Here is a 19189-nt window from a genome sequence, read left to right as displayed (position 1 = left end):
CATATGACTTTTTTAGTAGTAGAGCCTGTCAACACAGTAATCATATGATGAAAATAAATTACTTCTACCAATACTAAATTCTAGACCTGAGAGTCAAAAATTCTATTGCTTGGTTCAGTTCAACTAAAATGAATGGAGTGCCTTCATGTCACTCATCGGTGGTATAAAGAGGGCTATACAGTCCTGGTTTTGAGGAACAGTCAGTCTAGTGAGGGAGACAGAAAAATAAGGAAATAAAAACAATACAGTGATACATATTTCACTCTACAAACACACACACACACACACACTCACTCTCTCTCTCTCTCTCTGAAGAGAGTGAAATCAGACAAAGAAAAATTAGTACAGATTTAAACATGGTGATTTGAGGTAACTTCAGGAGAAAAGTTTGGAAGTCTCCTGGGCAATCTGATTTTTAAATGTACATTCAGGAGAGAGGGAAGACCTATAAGATGTGTGAGTCAGTCAATATCTGGGAATAAAATAATGAACGAGATAGACCAATCCACTCTCTCCTGAGGCTTACAACAGCCTAAGAGAACTACAAATCAGGAAATGGGCAACATCATATACTATGACAAGTACTATGAGAGGGGACACAGGTAGAGGTTATAAGAGAATATAGGAAGTACTGTTATCTTAAGACTTGCAGGTTAGAGATGACTTCTAAGTGAAGTGATATCTAAGCTAAAGTCTGGAAAAGGAATAGGACTTACTGAATAATGAGTATTTTTTATTTTTGCCAGGGAGGGGTAGCAGAGTGGAAGAAAAGTGGGGGACAAAATTATGTTCCATGCAGAGAAAAATCCTGTCAGTGAAAGAATCAAAAGAGAGTTATAAGATAAGCAGAAGCTGTAGAATATAAAACTGACATGGCTTCCTTCCTTTATTAAGGCAGATGTGAAGACATTTTATACTTTAGTGAGTTATTTCCTTAGCAGCTTTCAGTTCTGCTATAAGCTACAAATACGGTAAAAAGACAAAAAGCTGAATTTGACGAAAAATTCGAAGAGTTTTGACAGAAACAGCCCATTCAAAATTGCACTAAGTGACAACAAAAAAAAGAAGTGACTACAATGAAAAGACAGCTGAAGTACCACGGAAAACACAATGCCCTTCCTGATGGCCTCCAAAGGTCTTAAGGTGCTACTACACTGTAGTATAGCAAGTACTATTCATGAAGATTCAAGCCCAAAGAAATTACATGTGGTATACTGTTCATAAAATCAAGCAAAGAGAACTTTCAAGACAGATTTATATCCAAAATGGTTTTAAGTTTGTCACTAAATTTCTGGCAGGAGATATTAAGATGGAGATGGGTGGGGATCTGTATTTCTATTTATACCAATCAGCAAATATCTTAAGTTTACAGAAGTGTTCCTCAAATTTTGAGTCATACTCCATCTTGATATGTATACATTCCATGCCCTTTCTGCAGTCTGTATTAGGAAAACAGGTTATTTCTTTACTTTTTCAAATACCAAATTTGCTTTTCAAAACTATATATGCCCCCTTAATGTTCTAATATGTGGTTCTCCTCCCCCTAAAATATAGAATCACCATCAATCTACTAAATTAGGGTTTTTTTCCTTCCTTTATCAAATGGTTTTCAAATCATGAACCTTAGTTCATATATTTTGAAAAATACAAAAAGGGAACATCAAGACCAGATAAGAATGTAAAAACATACATGTAGAAATACATATATAGCCCTAAAAGCCCTTCAACCTGAGCCCTGTATAGTATATTCTTCTATATAAACTTAGATTTATTCTATTTCCCTGTCCTCTATTTTATTATGGTCACATTATAACTTTTTTTTAAAAAGCCACTTCAAATTCAATATTTGAGTAAAAACTCAAATATTTTAATACTGTAAATAATGACTGACTTATAATACCAGCATAAAGTAATAGAATTGTCATACTAACATAATTATGGATCAACATATTTTTCACATTACCTTCTATGAAGTCATTTTCATTAAATACCATTTTCTCTCCAAGGGGACCATCTTCATTTTCCTGTTCATCATCTTCATCAGGATTATTAATGACCTCCAAGCCAGCTTCAATGACTTCTACCAATTCATCTCGCTTGTCTTTTCTAACTGGCTTTTCCTCAGGATGGCGAGTGAGACCCATTTCCAACTGGAATACTTTCATTAAGGTAAAACTTTCAAAGGGAATGACTCCATACTCACTAGGTAATTTGGCTCCTATGCTAACTTCAGCTTTGTCAATTTGGGAATGAAGAAATTCTAAAAGATCACTAGGTGTTTGTTCTTTGTTGCCTTGATAGCCTATGCCATTAGCCCCCACACTTTTTCTCTCTTGCAGTGATCTCATCTTCTCACTCATTTCTTGCAATTCTTGTTTTAGTTGGGCAATTTGACGTTTTAGACTGGTAGCCCTGGTTTGATAATGTTCTTCTTGCTCCTGTAGGAGGGCTTGATAATACTCTTTACCATAATTTTCCCCAACAACACCAGGAAGAGGTGCATTTCCATCAGTTTGGGGGGCACATTCCAGGAGGTACAAAAATAATACCAAACTGCAGAGTAAAGCGAGACCCAAGAGTAGCCAGTGGGTCCGGGTCTGAAGAATCAATCCTCTTCTAGGCATTCTTATTAATGTGGACTTGCCTAACAAGATAAGTTCTTTGGTTGTTCATACCTTTGCAAAAAGTTATCAAAAATTAACAAAATCAGAATTTCCATTAAAGGTACCAAAATGAACTCTGTTATAGCTTAAAAAATTTCTTCCTTCAGCAGTGAAGACTACTTGCAGAAATGAGAAATAGTGCATACTTCCTGTATTGTTATCATGATATCCAGAATAAAGAAATCTTATCTATAGAATCAGATAAAATTCCATTATATGGGTGGTGATTTTCCTGAAAGAAACAGATAGAGTCGATCAGAACCTTTCTTTTTTTTTTTTAATTTTATTTATTTATTTGACAGACAGAGATCAAAAGTAGGCAGAGAGGCAGGCAGAGAGAGAGGAGGAAGCAGGCTCCCTGCCAAGCAGAGACTCTGATGCGGGGCTTGATCCCAGGACCCTGTGATCATGACCTGAGCCAAAGGTAGAGGCTTTAACCCACTGAGCCACCCAGGCACCCCAGAATCTTATTTCTTTAAGTGTATCAAATTGTTGGTAGTTTCGATAAACTTAGTGATGTGACTACTCTATGTAGAACACCATGAGAAGTGCTAATACAATGTAGAATATTCAGTAAATGCTCGAAGAAAATATTAAGAGAAATATCTTATAAAACACTAAAATCCCACATTTAATACTTTTAACCACAATGTCTACACAACCATAACCTCCTGAATGAATCAAAGAAGCATTTAAATTATGTTTAGCATACTTTGTTACAGAGATATTACTGTTTCTAATTATTTGAAAATTTTAACATTTATAACCCTTTATTAACACAATATTTAGGTTAATATGCCATTTCCCACCTAGTGTATATCACCATTTGGGAACTGAGTTTCCACAAATTGTTTTTTTTATATTGATAATGGCTTATTAGGGACAGATATTTTCTTGAGTTTATTCAATTCAAGCATTCTATTTCATTAATTTCTATGGCTGAACCCAACCAATAAAAGAGCCTTAAAATTAAGTATGTGTGTGAGGGGAGAGACAATTCCAAAAGGTCACAGACATCTGGAAAACACATTAAGAAACATTTTTACATCCAAAGTCCTCCCATAGATTATTTGAGCATTAGATCACCTAATTCTTTCCACTGTATTACACAGCACCAGATTTCCTACAAGTCTGGAAAGGTTTAGAGTCTATTTAAAGAAAAAACATGACCATTTTAATGTTTATCTACTGGGAAAAAAATTAAAAAACCATTTAAAATAAATGTAAAATCACACACTACTGTTCATACTATAACCAGTTGTGTGAGCTCTTCCATATTTCTTTTTAAACTAAGAATCCTTAATTTTATAAACAGAGAATGTTAAATTTAGGAGACAGGAGGCCTCCACTGCAGAGAGAACTTTCATTCTAACAAAGTATTTGTCAAGGATGTGTGATACTCCAGCAGCTTTTAATAGAGATGGTTTCTACCAGTGCAGCAGAACTTATGGGAGATCACTGGGGGAACATCAGTCCTATTCACCTTCTCAGTGATTAGGAAAGCCTTAATGCCTTTTCTTTTTCCTTTTTTTTCCTTGTGGCACATATCTGTATAAAAATGTAGGATAGATTCAAACTTCTTATAGCTAGTAGACCAAAATAATGGACTTAAGTACCCTTAACCACTTATTACTTTCAATAAACAAATGATAACCAAGTATCATGAAAATTTTAATCTACTACAAAGAAGTTTTAATATGATGCCATTTGTTTTACGATTGTAAAGCTTGTTTTCAGTGATGCAGAAAAAAATAGGAAAAAATTTTGGTATAAAGAGAAGTATCTAATTAAAAAATAAGAATGCAAAGTTAATATTTGTCCTAGGACTTTACCACGTCTCAAAACCATAATTCTTAGCATAAGAAATAACTTGAGTATCATCATTTGAAAGCTAAAACTCAGAGGTATCTCTTTTAACTATTTTAAGTTCTTACTCGCCTGCTTGTTAGGGGAAAAAAAGACTAAAACTGAAAATGCAGAGTCATAATCTTGTAGTAATTATTAATAAATTATGCATATTTGACTAGGTTCCAGGTAGTTTTGCTGCAAGCATATTTGTGACAAGCATTTTCACTGCATAGCTGATAGGCCATAAGGCAATCCTGTAGAAGACTAAAAACTAACTGGCTGACAGTTTGGTTTCACTGCTCCATTGACGCAGTACTCCTATTTTTATATTATATAAATCTCAGCCCTCATAATGATCTATACAGTGGCAGAGTTTTGAACCCACATTTCCTATAGAACTTTGGAATGTTTATCAATGGACACCTGGTAAAATGCCAAGAACAAACAACAGTGTAGAAGGCTTTCACAATACAATAGGAAGCTCAGTTACAAATATATATTCTAGTATTTGGAAATTGATGCCTCTTTAATGAAAGAAACAAGTTTCATGAAAAAAGAAAGTGCAATGCTGAACAAGGGCATGAATTAATAAGCAAAAAAAAAAAAGTACAACACTATGAGCAAAAGACTATGAACACAAGTGTTTAGGTACAATCCACAAAATAAAATCAGTTATTTATATAATATTGCCATGAATCTACACACATTTAAAAATATTCTGTATTTTACAATAGTCTTTTAAATTTTGTTCTTCATTTTTCATGCTTCATATGTCCTTTTTAATAAATGTCCCTTCTTTTTTTTTCATGATTTTGCTTTAGGGCCAATTAGCTATGCAGGTAAAATGCTTATGGTAAAGGTGCTAATTGCAAAAATACTGGACATAACTATACTCAAACTATTTTGAAATGAAACTTGAAAAAGAACTAACAGTATGTTAGTTCTAAGTATCTAAGTATCTTAGAGGTACTTAGTATCTAAGTATCTAAGAGGTACTTAGTATCATCTAAGTACCTCTACCTTTTATTAATATGGTACTTCATAGTTTTTTTTTCATTATATAGACAATATATTTTAAACTGTGAGATATGATCCATTTAATGGGTCACTAAATACAGGATTACTTTTCAATGAAAAAGACCAGGAAAAATCAGTGTACACCACATATAATAAGTTTTATATTGCAATTATATATATATATATATGTATATGTATGAGATCTCTACATAAAATGTATTTATAAGAAAGCTGTGGTCCAAAAATCCTGAAGAATCCTGGTTTATAAAGTATTTTTACATATTTTCTATGTCATCTTTTTAAAATGGGGTGGATCTTAACTTCATTTTGGATAGGAACAATAAGCTAAAAAAAATGAAAGGTGTAAGTAAGGTTCTATAACTACTGAGTGGTATTATTAAAGCTGAGTTCTTCATTTTCCCCTCCCTTAAGCAAAATACAGGTTTTGCAATACTTTACATGCTTATCTTACAGTTATATCTTTTACAGTTGAATATTACCCACTGAAACAAAAGAAAAGTTGCTCTAATTACTTTAGAATATAAATGTTATTTGCATACCTCTGTGGTTGTTAAAAATAAAAAGTATCAATTATAGTCTTTTTTTTGAACAATACAATTTTTATGAAATTAATTTTATGGCAGACCATGCTTATTTTCTTTACCGTCTGCCATCAATAGCAATTAAAGTTTTACTTGCCTAGTTCTTGAAGGGAACTCTTTAGCCAAATCCTAGAAGACTAGATTATAACAGTTCTAAATACATTAACATGTTGGAGAAAACATCAGTTTTTCAGCTGTTACACCTTGACTGTCATCATTCTATGTAATGTGTTCATATCATAAATAAGATTCATTTGTAACCCAGAGTTTATCTCAAGCACCTTTCTATGCACAAACAGCAAATAGTTAAGTGGTGTGAGCAGAGAATGAGATAACTGTGGAGATGGGAAAATGAGCTATCAAGATATATAACACAAAATCATAGATCTCAGAGTTGAAAGAAACCCTAGGAGCCATTAATTTTTTTTTTTAAGATTTTATTTATTTGAAAGACAGAGATCTCAAGTAGGCAGAGAGGCAGGTAGAGAGAGAGGAGGAAGCAGGCTCCCCGCTGAGCAGAGAGCCCAATGCAGGGCTTGATCCCAGGACCCCCGGACCATGACCTGAGCCAAAGGCAGACGCTTTAACCCACTGAGCCACACAGGTGCCCCAGGAGCCATTAATTTTCTTACTCTTTAAGACAGACTAAAGAGACTTCCTCTTATAGCCTAGATAGAACAACAGGGACCAGATTTACCCCTGTACTTAAAACAATAAAAAAACCAACCAATAAAATCCAAAATCCGCCCCTCCCAATATAAAACAATGGTTTTCAAGATACTGAACATTAGGTAATAAAGGACAGTGATCCTTGGTAGAAACAAGAAACAAATGATTGCCCAGCTTACTGCCTTAGTTTCTAGGCCATATCACAGGGAGTCCCCTCCTAAGTAGAGCCCAGGTGACTTGTTGAATTAATGAGATGAAGCCGGGAGTCTGAGGAGATCAAGGCAGCTAGGTTGAAAGGGTACAGTACCAGAAGAGAGAGCCACATAGAGAGAGAGAACTCCAAAGATCTGAAGAGCACACCCTTTAGGTACTGAGCAGAGCACTGACAAGTGCAGGCATATAAAGAAACTAACTAAAGCTTAAAAAAAAAAAAATTAGAAGACACAGAACTCAGCATTCATAAAGGGCCAGGAATAATGTGCATGTTCCCACCAGACAGACTGGAAAACCTCAAATTCATGGGGCATTGGGTATAGTACTCAAAAAGGTCTTGCCTCAGTAATGGGAAAAAAATTAACTCTAGACTAAACATGGCTCTGGTCTTGCCTAACAAATCTTAAAAGCAAGACCTGAAAGGATCAAATTGTTTTCAAGTTAACTGCACAAGAAGCCTCAAAATATTTACAGGAATATAAAAATATCTAGCACCCAGCAAAATAAAATTCACAATGTCTGACATCTAAACAAAAATGATCAGGCATACAAAGAAAAATAAAAACAGAACCTATAATGAGAATCATCAATGACTGAAACTGATCTAGAGCTGACACAGATGCTAGAATTCATAGAAAAGGACATTAAAATTGTTAAGTGTTTTTAAATAGATACTCATGTTAAAAAAACTAAGCAGAGACACAGATAACATAAAAAACTGAACTTCAGATGAAAACTTCAATGTCTGAGATGAAAAATACATTGAATGGGATTAATAGTAGATAAGACATTTCAGAATAAAATATTAATGAATTGAAGACATTGCAATAGAAATTATGCAAAACAGAGAAGGAAAAAAGAATGAAAAACATGAATAGAGCATGTAGAAAGCTGTCTGACAGCTTCAAACAGTCTAATACATATGTAATTAGAGTCTCTAAAGAAGGGAGAGGGGACAAGGAGAAGTATTTAAAGACATAAGTCTGAAAACTTCCCAAATTTATAAAAAGCAGCTCAATGAATACCAAATACAAATGTCATAAAGAAAACTAAAATGAGGGGCACCTGGGTGGCTCAGGGGGTTAAAGCCTCTTGGCTCAAGTCACGATCCCAGGGTCCTGGGATTGAGCCCCACATTGGGCTGCCTGCTCAACGGGGCGCCTACTTCTCCCTCTCCCACTCCCCCTGCTTGTGTTCCCTCCCTCTCTTTGTCAAATAAATAAATAAAAACTTAAAAAAAAAAAAGAACAAGGAAAAATAATTCTTGGGTCATTGGGAGGCTTGGCTGGTTAAGTGTCAGACTCTTGATTTTGGCTCAGGTCATGATCTTGGGGTTATGGGACAGAGCCCCATATTGGGCTCTGTGCTCAGCAGGGAGTCTGCTTGAGATTTTCTTTCTCTCCCTCTCCCTCTGACTGCTCTCCCCCGCTAAATGTGCGCATACGCACTCAAATAAATAAATAAATCTTAAAAGGAAAATAATTCTTTAGACTTTAAGAAGCTAAAAGAATTCATCACCATCAGACCTGCACTGTAAATTCCTTAGGCAGAAGTAAAATGATACCGGATGGAAACAGGAATCTACACAAAGCAATGAAGAAACCAGAAATGTTAACAATATGGATAATGATAAATTTTCAAATTATTTAAATCCTTTCAACTGGAGACACAAACCACTGAAAGTGACTCAAGACAAAACAGTAAATATGAGTAGACCTATGTTGAGATTAAATTAATAATCAAAAACTACCCACAAAAAAAAAAATCCAGGCCCACATGTGTTCACTAGTGGATTCTACCAAGCATTTATAAGAATTAATACCAATTCTTCACAAACTCTTTCAAAAAATAGACCTACTTCCCAACTCATTCTGAGACCAGTATTACTTTGATATCGAAACCAGATAAAGACACTGAAACTACAGACGAGTATTCCTTAATGATACAGACACAAAAATCCTCAACAAAATATTAGTACAATTAATCCATCAACACATAAAAAAGTATAATACAACATGGCCAAGTGAGATTTATCCAAGAAATGCAAGATTGGCGTACCATCTAAAAATCAATTAATTTGGGGTGCCTGGGTGGTTCAGTTGGTTAAGTGTCTGATTTCAGCTCAGGCTGAAATCTCAAAGTCCTGGGATAGAGGCCCACATTGGGCTCCACACTCAGTGGGAGTCTATTTATCCCTGTTCTTCTCCCTCTGCCCCTCCTCCCACATGTGCCCCCCAATAACCAAATACATAAAAATAGTGTGGTACTAATATAGGAATAGACATACAGATCAATAGAATTTAGGGTCCAGAAATAAGTCTTCACATTAAATCAACTGATTTCCACAAGGTAGAAAGGTAATCCAATGGAGAATGAATAGTCTTTTCAATAAATGGTGCTAGGACAACCAGATATTTACATGCAAAAGAATGAAACTGGAATTCTACCTCACCCTCTATTAAAAAATTAACTCAAAGTAGGTCAAAGATCTAAATGTACGAGTTAAAAATATAAAGCTCTTAGAAAACATAAGTGTAAATCTCTGTGGTTTTCAATTGGGCAATGATTTGTTAGATATGACACCAAAAGACCAAAGACAAGATAAATAAATTGGACTTTATTAAAATTAAAAACTTTAGTCCTACAAAGGATATCCTCAGTAAAGTGAAAAGACAACTACAGAAGGGGGAAAATATATGTAAATCATCTGTCTGATAGGGACCTGTGTCTAGAATATATAAAGAACGTTTACAACTCAATATTTAAAAGGATAAATAACCCAATGGGCAAAAGTTCTGATTAGACATTTCTCTAAAAAGATTAAGAATGGCCTGTAAGCACATGCAATATGGCTCAACATCGATAGCCAGTAGAGAAATGCAAATCAAAACTACAAGGAGATACTACACATTCACTAGGATAGAATTCAAAATGGATCACAGATCTAAATGAAAAACCTAAAACTATGAAAATAGAAGCAAGCACAGGAGAAAATCTTCGTGACCTTAAGTCAGGCAAAGACTTCTTTGATGTAATAGTAACAGCATAACTGATAAACTGGACTTCATTAAAATTTGTTAACTTGTGGTCTTTGAAATACACTTTTAAGAGAATGAATAGGTAAGTTACAGACCAGGAGAAAATAGGTGCAAAGCATATCTCATAAAGGACTTGTATTCAGACTAAACTTGGCAAACTGTTTGAACAAACACTTCAAATATGCACATGAAAAAAATGTTCAACACTGTCAAACCACAATGAGATACCATTACATAGAATGGCTAATTTTAGAATGGTTAAAATTAAAAAGTAGGTGTGTTGGTGACAATGTGGAAGAACTAGAACTTTCATATACTGCTGGTGGGAATGTAAAATGGTTTTTAGTTTCCTAACAAGTCAAACATAAGCCTATCATGATTCAATCATTTCAATCCTAGATATTTATCTGAGAGAAATGAAGCATATGTCCATACAAAGACTTGTACACAAATGCTCATAGTAGCTTTAGACGTAACAGCCAAAACCTAGAAACAACACAAATGGTTATCAACAAGTGAATGGATAAATAAACTGTAGTACAGCCATACTGATACATGCATTATCATGGGTGGATCTCAGTAATTATTCTCAGTGACAGAAGTTCAACAACAGAAGAGTACATATTGTATAATTCCATTTATATAAAGTTCTAGAAAATGTAAGGTAACTTGTAGTGACAGAAAGCAGAGAGAGTCAGTGGTTGCCTGGGACCAGATGGGAGTCAGGGAACTGGTAAAAGGAAGCAATTATAAAAGGGCACAAGAAGGGGGAGGGGGGTTGGGGGGGTGGGGTTATAGACATTGGGGAGGGTATGTGCTATGGTGAGTGCTGTGAAGTGTGTAAACCTGGCGATTCACAGACCTGTACCCCTGGGGATAAAAATATATTATATGTTTATAAAAAAATAAATAAATTTAAAAAAAAAGGGCACAAGGAAACTTTTGGGAGTGATAGATATGGTCTATCATTTTGACTATGGTAATGATTTCACAGATGTATACATATGTTCAAATTATCAAATTATATATTTTAAATATGTATAGCATATATATGTCAGTTATACCTCAATGAAGCTATTTAAAAAATAAAACCAAATCAGATTTAGTTTTAGTAGTAGCACTGAAGAAGCATTTTTAAGAAAACTCCATTTTGTTCATTAAAAAGATGAGCATGAAGACTTGCTGACTCCAAGTTTGAACTTAAGAAACAAAATAAGAGGGGCACCTGGTTGGCTAAGTTGGTGGAGTATATGACTCTTGGTCTTGGGGTTATGAGTTTGAGCCCTATGTTGGGTGTAAAGATTACTTAAAAACAAAAAACAAAAACAAAATCAGCAACACCCATTCTCTTAGAGTAGAACTCCTATTACTTTGAAGGTCTCACATCTTTTCTATTTGCCTTGTGATTTTGAGACAACAGAAGAGTGCTAAACACAGTTCATCCTATGATGTTGATCACTACATAACAATATGACCTTTGAGCAGTTTCTACTCAATCTTTTTTTTAAAAGATTTTATTTATTTGACAGAGATCACAAGTAGGCAGAGGCAGAGAGAGAGAGAGAGAGAGAGAGAGAGAGAGAGGGAGGGAGGAAGCAGGCTCCCTGCTGAGCAGAGAGCCCGATGTGGGGCTTGATCCCAGGGTCCTGGGATCATGACCTGAGCCAAAGGCAGAGGCTTTAACCCACTGAGCCACCCAGGCACCCCTCTACTCAATCTTTTGATTCTCTAATATTACAGTACTACTTATACATATTTCATACATCGTTTCCATGGTACTTATACTGCAGTGTGCCAAAATAACTTCTGTAGTAAGAGTAACTTACTGCCTTTTGCAAAATACAATCCATTTGAATCTATTTACTTTAAAAGTTCTATTCTGTATAATCTTCCTAAATTTCTGCACAGTTTCTTACTATAGTTTTCAAAAACTAAATTTGTAATTTTTAGTTCACTTTTTACACAACGAAAACAAAGTTACAAAATTATTTGGGAAACATAAGCACCGACAGGAAAAACAAAACTTAAAACTTTATGAAGCATCAGTATTTATAAGGAAAGGAATTAGAACCATTTATTTCTTGAGCAATTGATGAGTTACAATGATAAATGGATTTTTTAAACATGTCATTGAATAAATGGTTTGTAAGTATTTAGAAATAAAAGTACTGGTCACTAGAAGGTAGTACTCATTAAAAAATATTTGAGTACCTAGTGTGTTAGGTATTGCAAAGGACTGAATGCTTCTCTCCCCAATCCCCATTCATATGTTGAAATCCCAACCCCAGTGTGATAATATTAGGGGATGAGGCTTTTGGGAGGCCTCCTTAATGGGATTAGTGCTCTTATGAAAGATATCCCAGAGAATAACATAGCCCTCTTTCTGCCAGAAAGTTGACAGTCCCAGAAGAGGGCCCTCATCAGAACTCAACTATGCTGGTGCCTGATCTCAGACTAAAGGAAATAAGTTTCTCTTGTTCATAAGTCAGTCTGTGGTACTTTGTTAAAGCTGTCCAAATTGACTAAGACAGACACTGTGTTGGGTGCTAAAAACAAGTAATACCAGATCATTTTGAAGAAGTGTTTCTGGGTTAAACTATATTCAAGGTACTCAGATTTCAGCAAAACAAATGACAGAAATATTCATGCTATCAATACAGGCAAAAATGTGTCAAAAGCACAGGAAAAGCAACTACAAAAGTCAAGTATAATAGCTGTGTAATCTTGGCCATAATACTTAAACCTATCTGGCCTTCATCTATAAAATGAGGTAATTTATCTGGATGGCCAAGATTTCTTCCAAGATGTTTCAATTCCTTTGATTAAAGAGAAACTAAAAATAGACACAAAGACTTTTTGGAGGACAAATTTGATGTAATGCACACGCTTTTTAATCCAGCAATTCACAATTCCATTTTTAAGATTTTAAGACTCTATACTATGGAAATACTCATACTAGTATACAGTCACATGCAGAAGATGTTTACTACTGCTATATGTAACAGCAAAAGAAAAGCAATTTAAAGTCTATCAATAGAAAGATGAAGTAAACTGCAGACAATCATATAATATTCAAAAAGAATGAGGTAGACCCAGACGTGTTGACACAGATAACACCTATAAAATGGTATTAACAGATTATAAACATTTCTCTTAGTTTGTCTTATTCATATAATTGGCTAAATTCATATATTCCCTCTAACACTTTCTAATTCTTCATTATAGGTAAGTTTTTAAAATCTCTATAAGCTTCAGTTTTCTCATCTGTTGAGCGAGAATAATTATAGAACCAACATTTCAATTATATTATAACAATTATAACAATTAGTCAAGTAAAACATGACAAGCATTAAGTGCTCAGTAAGTGTTAGGTATTACTTCACTTATGTAAAGTTTTGTTTTGTTGTTGTTAATGGAGTCAAATAGTCTCTTCTTGAATGACTTCTCCATTTCAGCTTTATTGGAAATAATCCTAATATAAAACTTATTTTCTCAAATAGTCAATTCTTACCAGTTATTTAATAATCCATGTTCTTGTCACTAATTGGAAATCCCACCTTTATCATAAGCAAAATTCCTATACATATGGAGGAGGTCTATTTCTGGCTCTAAATCAGGGGTTAACAAACATTGCAAGTAAACGGCCATGTAGTAAATATCCTAACCATCAACCCTGCCTTGGAGCACAAAAGCAGCCACAGAAATCTGTAAATGAGTGAGCATAGTTATATTCCAATGGATACTGAAATTTGAACTACCTATAATTAATGACACAAAGTATTCTTCTTCTTTCACTGTTTTTTTTTTGAAGCACTTAAAAATATAAAAGCCATTCTTAGGTCACAGGTCATACTAAAATAGGTGAACAGCCATATTTGGCAACTTGTGCTCTGAATCTTTACATTTTCATACACTCTTAAAATTTTGCCCTGACCTTTTTCTTTTTTTTTTTTTTTTTTTTAAGATTTATTTATTTATTTTAGAGAGCATGAGAGACTGAGCAAGTGCTGGGAGGGGCAGAGGGAGAGGGAAACTCCAGCAAGCAGACTCCTCACTGAGCTTGGAGCCCAACATGGGGCTTGATCTCACACCCCAAGATCCTTCCCTGAACTGAAACCAAGAGTCAGATGCTTAACTGACCGTGCCACCTGGGGCCCCTATTTTGCCTCCACTTTGAATGACAGGTTGGTTAGGGATGTTTCTTAGTTCAAAATATGTCTCATAAGCACTTTTTAAATAATGTTCCACTGTTATTTAACATTCTATGTTCCAGATTAGAAGACTAAGTGCACATCCGATTTTCACTCCTTTATAGGTAACCATATGTTTCTATTTGGAAACTTACGAGACTGTATATTAATTTACCCATGAGGTTCATAAATTTCATTGGAATGTATCTACTGTGTCTATCAATAATCTTTTAAGACTCTCTGTATGAATGTATGAATGAACTAGACAGTCCATTCATAAACTCAGATACTTCTGAGAGAAATTTCCTTGTTGCTTTCCTTTCTTCTTTTGACATTCTACCATAAGGTGAGAAAGGGAAATCAGGCATCTACTGTTAGCTAGCCAGAAACTCTTAACTTGTGTCACATTTTTCTATAAGCTTGCTGAAAAGGTATACTTACTGATCATTCCCACTACACAGATGAAATGGAGACCAGAGAGGGAAGGGCTGATTTTATGGGCAACACTTTGTCTCCTGATACATCTTTCCGTTTGGCTCTGGATGCCCAAGATTCAGCTTGGATACTCCTACCCTCATGATCTGTAGTTATTTCTCCTCTTCTAATTTCTGTTTCTTCTTGGAACTGCTATGAGATGCTCATTGATTCTTCTGGATCTATTTTCCATGTCATAACTATTTTTTACTATTTCTACTTTTTAATATTCAAGAACTAATTATTTTCAAGGCAGCCTATATACGTTAAATAGGTATGATGCCCTCCCAAATCTGAGCATACTAATATTAACTTTAAAGTTTTCTTCTATTCCTTACATCAATTCCATTGCTTCAGGTCTAGTTCTACATATCTCTTATACGCTACTAATTTTGTTGTTTATCCCCATTATAAAGGTATCAGCATCTCAGTATACATGGAAATCACTGTACTCCTGCAGCAAATTCACATTTGTAGCTAACACTATAATGCAATTTTATACTTACACCCAGACTTGTATAGTATGACAACAAGATAATTTTTTTAACTTGCAAACCCATGATTTTCAATCCACTTTTTAGTCACATCATTTTGGTGTTTCGTTTCCCTTAACAACCACCAACTTGAGTAACACAGTTATTATCTAAGTGTTATGCAATAAGCTTCAGGGACAGATCGTCACCAGCTCTAACAGACTTATCTAACAGTTAAACAAGTAATCAGAGTCTGGTAGAAGATTGTCACAGATGTGCAACTAAAGAAATAAATAATAATACAGTAATGAATCACTTAAGTCTTGAACTCAAAATAGTTTTGCTTTTTACCAATCTTTAATGTTACAGTAGTTAAAATAACAAATTCTACTGAAAAAGAAAGACTCCATGTTGGTTAAAACAATTTTCTGCCTACCTTATGATAGTTATTCCATAGCTGACAGAAATGCACACAGGTGTTCACCAAGAACATTTATAAGAATGTCATAGTATTCTTCAAAATATGTAATCACAGAAACTGGAAACACAAATATCCATCAACAAAAGAATAGTCATGTAGTCATACCAATGGAATATTAACCATCAATAAAAGATAACAACCACTGATACATGAAACATCATGAGTGACTCTCACAAGCAATGTGCTAAGCATTTTGCATGATTCCATTAACAACAAGCCCAAAACAGACAAAACTAAGAGATGATGACAGAAATCAGAACACTGATTGGGGGCAGGAGTAAAACTTGGAAGAAGCAGAGGGAAACTCCTGGGATGATGGAAATGTTCTGTAAATATAATTTGTTGGTCTAGCTTGTGGTAACACAAGTTAATAAGTATATAAAAATCCACTCAGTTGTATAATTAAGATTTAGGTACCTTATGACTTCACATGTATTTTATACCTCAATAAAAAAGTTAAGAAAGAACGTAATTTCCAAACTGTCAATATTCAATAAATATTGTAGTCAACCATATTCAGCCATAAATATTGGAAACCCAAAATCCTTTTTATATTCTTTTAGCTGTAAATGATTTTAAACAAATGGTATCAGAATAATAATACAAAATGAAGGTTAGCATTCTGAGTCATAAGATACTTGGTTTCCCATGTCTAAATTTGGGAGCATTGTGTTTTGTTTTGTTAAGATTTTTATTTTTATTTATTTGACAGAGAGAGAGAGAGAGACAGCGTGACAGGTAACACAATCCGGGGGAGAGGGAGAAGCATGCTCCCCGCTGAGCAGGGAGACAGATGTGGGGCTCGATCCCAGGACACTGGGATCATGACCTGAGCCAAAGGCAGATGCTTAAGGACTGAGCCACCAGGCGCCCTGGAAGCACTGTTTTAATACATTTTTAAGGACAACATTAATTCCACCAGAAATAAAGACCCAGCTCCTGAGAACCTTCAATGAGGTTAAATGTCCAGACGCTGCATATAAATCTCAAGAACACGCTGAAGGATAAGAGCTTAAGATTTATAATTAAATTTTCGTTCTGCAAATAATGTCATCACCAATAAAAGCATCACTATTGCGTTTACAAATTAATCCTCCGCCCGCTGTTCAGAAATAGCGCAATTTTCCAGATGAAGACTGAAAATGCAAGAAGCTCCCGGTCCTGTAGTCTCCTCCGCCCCACTAATTCCTACACGGATGTGCGTCTTTAAAGGCTCCTGGTTTCTGGCAGATAGAGCGAGGGGCTGCTGTCAACAGACTACTACATTAACGCCATAAAGAGGTAACAGCTGACTACAAAGTTTATGCACTGAGAGAAGCATATAGAGCGGTGAGTTAGATTAAAAAAAAAAAAAGGTGATAAAAATAAAACACACCCAAACCAACGGTCCTCTGACAGCATCGTTCTCAAAAGAGAACTCAGACCGCTCCGAAAAAACTGTGACTTTTCCTGACACCGCAGCGGCCTCCCGAGGGCTTGTCCGGGAGGCGACCCCATCGGGATAGGGTCCCCTGGCTGGCTCGTCTGTGAAGCCACCCGACCAGGACAAGGACCCACAGCCCTCCGCCCGCGCCCCGACGCCCAGACCAGACTGCCCCGGCCCGAGCCGCCAGAGCCACAGGCAGGCGAGGCCGGGTGGGGCCGGGTACTCACAGCACTCACCAGTCCGCGCAAAGCCACCGCCGCTCCGCCGCCTTCTCCCCCGCAGCCGGCATACCCCGGCGGCGCCCAGCGCACAGGACTTCTCACCGCCTCGCAGCCCACCACACGCGGCCGCGCAGACGACCGCCACTTCCGGCGCGCGTGAGGAAATGAGGCTGCCGCCGCGGCGCGCGCCTGCCCCGCCCCGCCCACACCCAACGCCGGCAGCCGCGCCCTAGCCCCGCCCACTTTCCCGCCCGCGCCCCTTGTCAGGCTTGGGAAACTCAAACTGACATACAGTAGTGACTAATCGATTATCTGTTAAAATATGTGTGTGTGTAGTTCCAGAAACGATTTATAGCGACCGGTAGAGTGCCCCAGGCAGAAAATCGTTCCCACCGGAACAAGAGTCTGCGGGGACAGGAGGACTAGCTGCAGAGGACCGCTGACTGCGAGAGGGAGGGACTCAGCCGAGGATGGCAGGGCAGTTCTGCTCGGGACCTCTGTCCTGGGAGCCCGAAGGGGCGAAGAGTGCCTTGGTGGGCACTGAGCTAAGGACTGACAGATCGACAGAGATGTCCCAGCATCCTCAAGGGTGCTGGGCTGCGCTTGATGTCCCCAGCGAGGAAGTCCTGAGTTGCCACTGGACCTTTAGCCATTCCATTACTTTGGACGTGGGTGGGTTTCCTTATATGTGAAACGAGGGAGACATTGTGGAAGATGGCTTGAGAGCTAACGCTGTATCATTTTAGTGAGTGAAAAAAAGAAAGCCCTCCCCAACATTCCTTCCACTCAACTGCTTATTTCAGAGCATCCCCCAAGGACGCTGCCTTGGAGAGTGATAGCCTGTGCGGGGGGGTGGGCGGGGGCGATATCAGGCAGCACCAGCCCCTGCTTGTGTCTGGGCAGGACACGGAGGTGGTAAGAGTGGCTGTGGGGTCTGCCTCCCACCATGCTCTGCTTTCCTTAGTGGCTACCTTGGCAGGTGACCACACTTAGCCTCTCTTAGCCTGTTTCCTCAGCTGTGTTGTAGGGACAGTAATGATAGCATATGCTTCCTAAGGGTGTTGTGAGTGTTAAATGCAATTTTGTGTTTGATGTGTTTGGCACACTGCCTGACAGGTGGCAGGCAGTTGAAGCTCACTGTCACCATTAAGTACATTAGTCTGAGCAGAAGACTGGGGTGACTATGGGATGCATCCCATAGAAGTGGCATTCCTAGAAGGGAAGATTTGCTCCCGGTCACAGCTGTCTTCATTGTATGATGGTCATTTGGATGTCTTTAATACAGATGTTCTCGTCAGATATGTCTTGTGGGAAATCCCACTGGTAAGAGAGTGGATAGCCTACTTCTAAGCCAGGCTTGCTGGATGTCCAGCCCCTTCCTAATATCAAGGTGTCATTCCTCTCTCATGTCATTTCTGAGCAACTGTAAGCGTTTATAGTTTTAACACTCCTCCCCTCAACCTGGCCCAAGAGTAAATAATTCATCTAGTCATAGATTCCATGGGTCTGGGACCTTGTGAAGATATGGACCATGTCTTTTTCATCTACCACTACTCAGCATGTAAGAAGCATTCAATAAATGTGAATTGAATTGGTTAAAATAAGAACGCACAAGTATCTCTCCCTCATCCAGAATCTATCTCCTTTATCCAGAATCTCAGACCCCTCAAGAGGATGGCATGAATGATTAAGTTTATTGTCATAATTAAGCTTTCTGTACAGATGCCTGGTATGGCAGTCAGCCTTGTGTGAGTCTACTTAGTGTAAATTCTCTAATGTTTAAGACTGCCATGGGTGTTTTTGTTCTGTAAACCTGAGGATCCAGCTTGGGAGTGTAAATGCAAATGTAAATTCTTGTGGGAGAATTAGGGAGT

At 37.0% G+C, this 19189-nt stretch overlaps 1 protein-coding gene across 11 annotated transcripts in view; it reads right to left on the bottom strand.

Moving 5' to 3' along the window:
* CSGALNACT2 (chondroitin sulfate N-acetylgalactosaminyltransferase 2) overlaps positions 1-17362 on the bottom strand; it is a 43305-nt gene extending 25943 nt beyond the window's left edge. For all 11 annotated transcript variants that reach the window (XR_004380219.1, XR_004380223.1, XR_004380224.1 and 8 more), the window contains exons 1-2: positions 17322-17362; positions 1964-2895 (exon numbers count right to left, since the gene is read on the bottom strand). Coding sequence is in view for 7 of the 11 variants with exons in the window: in XM_032836976.1 (XP_032692867.1) it covers positions 1964-2624 (661 nt within the window). In the remaining 4 variants the exon portion in view is untranslated. The remainder of the gene's footprint in view (positions 1-1963; positions 2896-17321) is intronic.
* Positions 17363-19189: the final 1827 nt, after the last annotated feature.

Source organism: Lontra canadensis, unplaced genomic scaffold, assembly GCF_010015895.1.
Source record: "Lontra canadensis isolate GAN:19392208 unplaced genomic scaffold, GSC_riverotter_1.0 scaffold3, whole genome shotgun sequence".
NCBI lineage: Eukaryota > Metazoa > Chordata > Mammalia > Carnivora > Mustelidae > Lontra > Lontra canadensis.
This window is presented reverse-complemented; position numbering and strand designations above follow the sequence as displayed.